The sequence below is a fragment of the Geospiza fortis genome, unplaced genomic scaffold, assembly GCF_000277835.1.
Source record: "Geospiza fortis unplaced genomic scaffold, GeoFor_1.0 scaffold102, whole genome shotgun sequence".
NCBI classification, from domain to species: Eukaryota; Metazoa; Chordata; class Aves; order Passeriformes; family Thraupidae; genus Geospiza; species Geospiza fortis.
The window spans coordinates 2,535,749-2,544,280 of record NW_005054373.1 but is presented as its reverse complement, the minus strand read 5'-3'; the positions used below and the strand labels follow the sequence as shown (position 1 = coordinate 2,544,280).

Genomic DNA, 8,532 nt, shown 5'->3' with positions numbered 1-8,532 from the left:
CAATCCCTTTTCCAGATTTCCCATCCACAATGGTGAAACGAGCCATCTTCAGCTGGTTCTGGGGAAGGCAGAACAAGGACCAAACAACTCTGAACAAGGCAACAGTCTGGAAAGGCTGTTTGCTACATTTTGGGAAGCAGCCCAGCCCAGGGAGACAGCCCAGATGTCCCTACCAAACACCACTAAAGACCCCACCAAAGCACTGGTGTTTAACGGATTTTTGCTCCGGAGAAAGTTCCCAGATGGATGGTTGACTCAAACTTTATTTATCCACATGTTGGGAAGAGACAGAATAAACTTGCAGTCATAATCCCAAAACAATCCAGTTCAAACTCCATGTAGACCAGGCAGGGATGATTATTAAAAACATGCAGATGTCCAAAACCTGATTTGGGATCTCCTCCCTGATTTCTAAATGCTCTGATCCTTAATACACATGGGACAGTCATTGTTCCAAGGAATATGTGTTGATAGCAAATAACTGTCAATGGTAAATAATTGCCAGAACTTGTGAAAGCACAGACACTTTGCACAGTCTTTGATGTTGCTGCTGGTTTCTGCTGGAAACACCCCAGGCCAAAACTACAGGTTCTTAAAACTGAACAGCCACCACGTTTCCATCTCCTGATGCATGTGAAGCCACAACGAGAGTCAAAACAAGAATTCAGTTAAACATCCCACTCATAACTGCTCAGCATGTTCTACTCAAGCAGCTACTCAGGAGGTTTTTTTCTTTCAGAAGAAAGTTTATGGCTTCTGAGGCCTCAGAAACATCCAAAGGAAGAGTTAAACTCAGGGCCTGGCTGTCCCCACTTAGGCAAGGACACAATCAAGTCCTCAAGGCCTCATTACTCAACACTTCTTTAAAATATTCCTTTTCTCTGAGCAGCTGCATCCTTTTGTTCAAAGAGAATCTCAAAGCCAAAAGAGAACTGCGGAGGAGACTAAGTGGGAAATCCAACAAGGGACTGAATTCACTGTGTTTTCATCCCAATCCCTGCGGTCAGGGACAGAGCACCCTGGGCTGATTCCTACAGCTTCATCAGCTGATCCAGGCCAGGGTGGGAGAGGGGAGGAGGAGGACGTTTGCCTGGTGTTGCAAGCAAGGCATGCGGCAGGAGCAGAACAGGCCAACACATAATGAACTCCAGAATCTGAACATATTTTATAAATTGAGAACTCATTTTGCAGAAAGCAGCAATTCCTACTTCTGGCTGTATGGGAGGCATGTTGGCAGGGCCCAGTGAAAAACACCATCTGCAGCTGCAGCTCATTAGCAAGCTTTGAAAACAGCAAACTGGACTGAAATTCCCTGAGCTCAGCCCTTCCTGCCATCGGGAAGGGAAGAGACCTCGGCTAAGGCCAGTTAAGGTACCAGCCAGGGAGATGATCAGCACAGGATGCAAGGTGTGGCAAGGCTGGAGAGTCCTTGGCACCGGTTCATCCTCATCCTGCACCGACTTTGCTGGGAGAAGGGGAGGAGATAACCCAGTAGAAGCCAAGACTCCCCACAGGCTGCAAAACATGCCCAAAGCCCAGGCTACTCACAAAGGCATTGAAGCCTCCAGCCCTGCTCGCCACCCTGAAGAGGCGGAAGATGCTCCACAGCATGGACACGGCCACCAGTGTCACTATCAGGGAAAGGACATCACTGAAAGGACAAAGACAAGCACAAACTGAAGCATTCAGCTTCACCTGGTCAATATGACCCGACATGACTACTTTTAAAGGACATTTAGGCTACAGTGCAAACGAACAGGAGTGATTAAGAACATGGAACTTTCACAGGTTTTTTACAGATATATAAAACCTCTAATCCCAACCATTACATAACCTAAGAAGTTAAGCAGAGGACACTGGCAAACATTGCCTACAGCTGTGGAAGAAATTCGACCTCACCATCCACTTCAGAGGCATTTCTGCTTCTAAAACAAGCAGGACTTCCAGGCACTCAGATCACACGCGGAGCAGAATCCACTGGGGTTGGCAGTGCCTCCAAAGGGAGCTCACTGCAGAGGACAGGGTCTGGTAACAATAGGGATTCCAACCCTCCTAATCCTGGCAGAAATCACTGTGTGGGTCTCCCATTAAGAGACTGCTTGATCCTACTTAGTCAAATTTCTCAGGAGTCCTTTATGCCAGAAAAAAACAGTGCTCCAGCACCAACATTGTCAGTTTTCTAAATCCTTTGGAACACTCACTGCATTAGAAGGGAGATGGGGAGCTGCCATGACACCCCAGGTCTAACACAGTTACAGGACAAACATGCTGAGGACAAATACCCTGTGAGCTCTAAACAAAGGATGCTCCCAAGAGCAGGAAAGATGATCCCATGCCAGATGACAGGCTGAGATTGGTGGGCCCCTGTTCTGCTCCACATGCCTGAGGAACCATCCGGCCTCGTCACACTTTTGTGCTTATCTTTACACCAGGAATGTGTGTTGCACCTCTCACAGAGGGATGATTTACTGAAGCAAGGGACCAGCAGGAGCTCTATACCCAGCTGCATTTGTTTCTGCTCAGTGAGAGATCCAACACTGAAACCTGAAAGTCACCTTCAGTTTGTCTGCTCTGCAAACAGGATTAATTCTGAAACACCCTGAGCGCCCACAGCGTGGAACGACCTGAGCCCTGCAAAGGCTCTGCACCTCACAGGCTTCAGCTCCAGACTGAGACCAAATCCTCCAGACATTCATCAGGTCTTCTGAGAGACTTAACAGCCCATCCCAGCTCTTAAAAAATGGTTTAAAATCTCTTTTGAGGAGCAGGGGAAACAGCTTGCGTTGGGGGCTGATTGTCTGTTCAGTCCTCTCTTCCTGTTACACGTAAGTCTGAAAAAATTGGCAAGTTCTGAATTTGAACCGAAGGTCTCATACTGCATGATTAGTTAAAAAAGCTTATCTTCATATATTCAACTACATATTAGAAGTATCCAAATGTTGATTAGAGGACAAAATCCAGCCCAGGTATCCATTCAGACAGAAACTTCACGTTTTTACAAGGTGTCTGGGAGGAGGAATTACACACACTGGCCATCTCCAGTGGGAAAATCAAAGCATTATAATGAGGAAGGAAGGCTTAGTGCATCCCCAGCCTTCTCCACAGCCCAGGCTGTAACATCATTTGCTGCCAAGATTTCTATCACACTCTGCACTTGGATAGTTGATTATGAGAACAAAAAGTGCTCAGCTGAGCAAGAACTCGGTGACCCTGACCTGAAACATTTTCGCCTGTTGCACGTTGCAATTACAGAATTCTTAAGACCCTCACTTTTCAAACATTAATGTACATCTAAAGCACCTTATCTTCCAGAAACATTCATTCAATGCTCCAAATCCAAGCTCACATTTCTCTTCTGTATTTAGATAACATTTAGCCGAAAGTCACTTTTTTCCAAGCAAAGGATGCTATCATCAATACAAGAGCAACAGTAAGAACAAATTTATATCATACTTTCCATAAAAGCCAGGGTGTTTGTAGGAAATGGGGATTCTGTCTTTCTCATCAATATTCAGCTCATCCTCCACAGCTCTGAGCTTCTCTTCGAATTTGTCGATGTTTGCCACGCGCATGGTGTAGAGCAGGGTCACGTTCTGGGGACAGGCAAGCCACAGCAGCAGGGAAATGTTATTTATTACATATCAATATCTACAAGGAGCAGAGGGGCACAGCATGGACAGGTCAGGAAAAAATTAGCCTCATGCTACACCCTTTGATCCTGCATCAACGAATTCGGGAGCACATGACTGACACCAGGGCTCTGAGCGAATTTAGGAACCCTCTGGTCTTAGGTAAAAAGGCTGATGGAGCTTGACAGAACACTCATGACTGAAACTCAAACAGCAGAAAACTTTTGAAACAAAATCCACTCTTAAGAGTTTACAATCTCCTGGATACCTTCTCCCATATCAGGCCGAGCTGGTAGAAGAAAATTGAGTTTCTCCAGCTTTTCAGACATACACAAGATTTTTTTTCCCCCTAGGCCACTATTAATTATTATTGCAATTCAAACTGGAAGTCTTCGTTTCCAGTTGCTTGAAGCCCCCTGAACTTCAAATACAAGAAAGAAAAGAGCTAAAGCAAGTTTACCAGCTGGAGTTTCACTGACCACTAATTCAGTCACCTTCAGCAGTATCTAAGCTCATTCCCAGCTGTAGGGAGTCACTCACAACTTGTCCGTGTGGAGTTCCACCTGGGTGCAGATAAATCTCCACGATGTCACTCTCAGGCACCACCTCGATCCTCTGCACCTCCCCCTTGGCCAGCATCTCATTCACAAAGTAGTTCCAGGAGATGTTGGTCCCCTCCCTGTTCTCGCCGATCATGAAGCGAAGCATCAGCACCACGAAGGTGAGGATCAGCAGCGCCCGCAAACGCTCCAGGTGCATCTGGTTTTCCCTCCTCCTGCGTTTCTCCTCCTCTTTAGGAAAAAAAGATACCAGAGGAAAAAGGATTAGTGTGTAATTGTGGAGTTTTCTGACCCGAAAGGCTAATTAAATGGCCAAGATTAACACAATGGTACATTTGAGGGGGATTTTGTGCTGCATGTTTGGTTTCCCCTGAAGGACTGGGCTCCCATGGTCCTAGTGCACCAAACCCACTAAAATCCCACCAAATATCATTCTAGGCTAAAATGAGACACCCTCTTGCCTGGCCCCATTGGGACAGAGGTCAAATAAAGCCACAGGATCCTTGCTGCTAAAAATCAAACTGCAGAATGACTACAACTCACTTTATATACAACATGGCTCCAGAGTGGAAAATATTGGGAGTACTCCCAGTGTCTCTGGCAAATCCCACAGCACATTATTGTTTCTAGGTGAGCTCTGATCTCCTGGCACCTTCACCACAACTCCAGCAATGCTTCCACTACCTCAGTAAATACCTGCATTTGCAGAGAATAGGAGACAGCCCAGAACACAAATACACTGCAAATCCATCTGCCTTAACCAAATTCCCTGGATTTTCTCCCATACAACTCACCTCATGTTTCAGAGGGTTTGATAACTTGCCCACATTAAGATCTGTATCCAAGAGGGATTCCTATGCTGGATGTGCTTTCCCACACTTTTATAGTACTACAGCCACACTGAAGCAATGACACATGGAAAAGGGATGTTTTACTTCAACTATTTGCCATCAAATATTTTTTCCAGTCTCACAACACTTTTTTTTTTTTGCACCGTACAGGCAAATTTACAATTCTGTGGGCTGTAAAGGGCTGTCACAGCACAGTTCAATGTCAGCTGCTGGTCAGTGTTCGAGTTGTTCAAATGACAACAAATATCTCCTCCTCTTTCCAGTCACATGTGAGTGTTCCCAATATATAATTTAGCACTTGCTCTTGATACACAATTTAACAGCAACAGCACCATGGCACACATAAATACCCTTCCACACCTAGAAATAAATTCATTCTGTGCCACTGGGCTCTAATGCACCAGTGCTGCAGCCCAGATTTGATTTATTTGCAAATTCATAACAAATGTCCTGACACCAGCATTTATCACCGGTCACCAATTAGGCCCTACGCACGCTGCAACAAAACCCAGGGACAAACATATGACCCAGGCAGCTGCTAAAAAAAGTCCTCTGTCCTTCAGAGTCACAGCCTCATTTTTCACTGCTTCCCAGCCCTGCTCCACTCTGAACAGGAAAGGCTTGTTCCTAAATAGAAACAATGCAGCTTGGCAGAGAAGTCATCATTTCAGAGGGCCGTGACAAGCTCAGGCTCCGTGTCCAGCCCATCCGCTTTGTTCTCTCCTGCCATCCCCTCACCAAGTGTTATCTGCTGCATCCAGCTTTGTTACACTCAGGAATTCATCCCAAGGCTGCAGGATGACATCCACTACAGTCTTATTAGGGAAAATTAAAGTCCATGATAGAAGACTTAAGTCTGCACAACATCCTGGAAAGCTGAGCAGGTTCTACATAAAAAGATTTTACAGAGAAAAGAAACTACTTAAGGAAAGTGAATGCTGACAGGAAAAGTCCATCTATGGTTGTGCACGTTCCTTGGAGGTGTCAGAGTCAGCTCCTGCTAGGACGCTTTCCTCTATTCCATTTCAGAGCAAGTGGAGGCCTATAACCTGCTCTAAACACACACAGTCAGGGGTGTGATCACAAAAACATCACCCAGGGGAAAGCTGCCCATGAGACATCTGACACAACTTCCCCATTTCCAGGAATAAGATCTTTCTAGGACCTTTATCCTGCAGCTGAATAATTTCAGGAGAGAACCCCATTTCTAGAAAGTTGCAAGGCAACAGCAAGCTTTCCTCTAGTCTCATTTAATCAAGTACAAACCCCATCTATTTCTCAGCTGCGGTGAGGCGTGACTGTCTGTACAGCACAACATCCACCCTGCACCACAAGCCACCCCACAGCACTCAGAAACCAGTCCCAGGGACTGATGTGACACTTGCAAGCAGCAGCTGTGGGAATACTTCCAGCTTCTGAGTCTCCACCAAGCAATGATTTGCCATTAACCCCAAATGTGAACTCTCTGATTAAAATCTTTGCAAGGGCTGCAGTGACAGTTTGAAGAGTTCTGTGCAATAATTACAGCAGAGACAAGTGTTCCCCTGGAGACACGGGGCAGCAGTCCCCTCCCAAAGCCAGGCTGTCCATTAATCACAGGAGGAGAGGCCACGGAGCACAGCGTGCTGCTGGATACTGATGTGAACAGCTACAGCACTTCCAGGGGCCTGCTCAGTCATCCCCTGGCCTCACACACCAATTCCACACTCCAATCCTTCCCAGGACTCTGAGACCTGCACTCACCCCCCAATGAACCCTTCATCCCAGTTATCACGAAGGAAAAACCACTGCTCTGGCCATAAGGACACTGCAGTGACATCAGCCAGGCTGTCAGCAGCAGCTGACCTCTGACTTCAAAAGCAGAAAATCCAAAAGGATTCCAATATTAAGCACAACAAAGCAAAATCCATTTGATGATACCCAGGTAAAGGTTTAGAAGATAAATTATAAAATTATATTACAGTCTGTAATGACATTAAGTGCCTCCCAACTTGCAGTACAAAGTTCTGGAGGCATGGCAGGGAGCTGGATGATTTTATGGGGCCTTCCAACCTAAGCCACTCTGTGACTGACAGGTTAAAACTAATTTTCAAAAAATTCTTTACATGTCTGGGGCTTAGGAGAGTAAGACATGGAAAAAAACAGTATCTAAAAAGACTTATTTAAAGAAGAAAAACCAAGAAAAATTAGCAACACTGCCAAGAGCTCTTTAAGGAATTTATATCCAAGTTCTGTGATTCACTAGAAGTAGGGATATCTTCATATTGAAGGTAAGTGAAATATAAGCAAATAAAACTAAATCCAGCTTAAATTACTGGGTTTAGTTAATACAAATTTATTAAGTCAAAATACTGTACAACAAAATCTCCCAAAAAAACCCCAGGTAATATTACTGTCCCTGTTCATAAAGGGGCAATGCCAAGGCAAACAGCAGTGGGGAGATTTGCACAGGAAGCAAAGTGGCCCACAAAGAGTCACTTCCATGATCTTTCACCCCCTGATTAGATATTAGGGGAAATTCCTTCCTGGCAGGGTGGGCAGGCCCTGGCACAGGTGCCCAGAGCAGCTGTGGCTGCTCCTGGATCCCTGCAAGTGCCCAAGGCCTGGGACAGTGGAAGGTGTCCCTGCCATGGCAGGGTGGCACTGGATGGGCTTTAAGGTCCTTCCAACCCAAAGCACTCCAGGATTTCTCTCATCTGTTATTTTCCAGTCCATCACCTAAACCAAAACACTCCTTCCAGCTTGCTCTTAGCCCCAGGTTTGCACAGGGGGAAGGTGCAGGTACAGGGAAGCAGGAAGGAGGATTTTCCTCCCTGTGTTTCAGTAGATCCCAGATTTTTTGGCACACACGTACCATCCTCCTCCTGTGGAGATTTCTTCTTGAATCCTCCATTCTTCTGGCTACTCCCCTGAGAGCTGGATGTAGCAAACCAGGAGGTGCTGCCTGCAGGCAACCAGAGGTCAGAGATTGTTTTGATGGCACAAGGGAAATAATTTGGAGGAATTTCTATAGTACTGAACCATGGACACAATTCCCAAGGCACAACCATTGCTAACACTGGGGAGGGCAGTTAGGAACAGCCTCATACTTGGGATTGGAAATGCTTATTCAAGGAAATATAGGTAATGAAATTAAATCATGCTGGAGAATACTCCAATAAAAGCCAAAAAGGGCTACAAACACAAAGTCTAACGACCCCAGTACTTCTTTAATCCCCTGAGCTCCTCATGGGAAGGTGCCACTGTTCATTCCTGGCACCAAACAGAACCCTGGATCCCTGCAAACACCCCCAGCTCCCCCATTCAGGAACAGAACACCTTTGCTGCACCTTCAGGAGTGCAGGGGGAAGGCGAGGAAAGGTCAGTTCTCTTATGAAATCAGACCTTTTCCCTCCCTGCTCCTCGGGACTCACCCAGGAGATTCCAAAGTCTGACTGGATCCCGGATTATGAGTTGCTTTGTCAGGACTCCGCCGAGACCTTGACGTGGTAG

The 8,532-nt window shown here is 46.0% G+C and overlaps 1 protein-coding gene across 1 annotated transcript in view; it reads right to left on the bottom strand.

The window, feature by feature from the left end:
• The window catches only part of SPG7 (SPG7 matrix AAA peptidase subunit, paraplegin), a gene marked incomplete at its 5' end in the record, with an annotated part of 25,656 nt that extends 17,130 nt beyond the window's left edge, over window positions 1–8,526 (bottom strand). Inside the window, 6 exons of the mRNA XM_031060178.1 lie at window positions 1–58; window positions 1,549–1,651; window positions 3,454–3,593; window positions 4,170–4,420; window positions 7,895–7,984; window positions 8,454–8,526. The exon at window positions 1–58 is cut by the window's left edge and continues 28 nt beyond it. Coding sequence (XP_030916038.1) covers window positions 1–58; window positions 1,549–1,651; window positions 3,454–3,593; window positions 4,170–4,420; window positions 7,895–7,984; window positions 8,454–8,526 — 715 coding nt within the window. The remainder of the gene's footprint in view (window positions 59–1,548; window positions 1,652–3,453; window positions 3,594–4,169; window positions 4,421–7,894; window positions 7,985–8,453) is intronic.
• Between the last annotated feature and the right edge of the window lie 6 nt (window positions 8,527–8,532).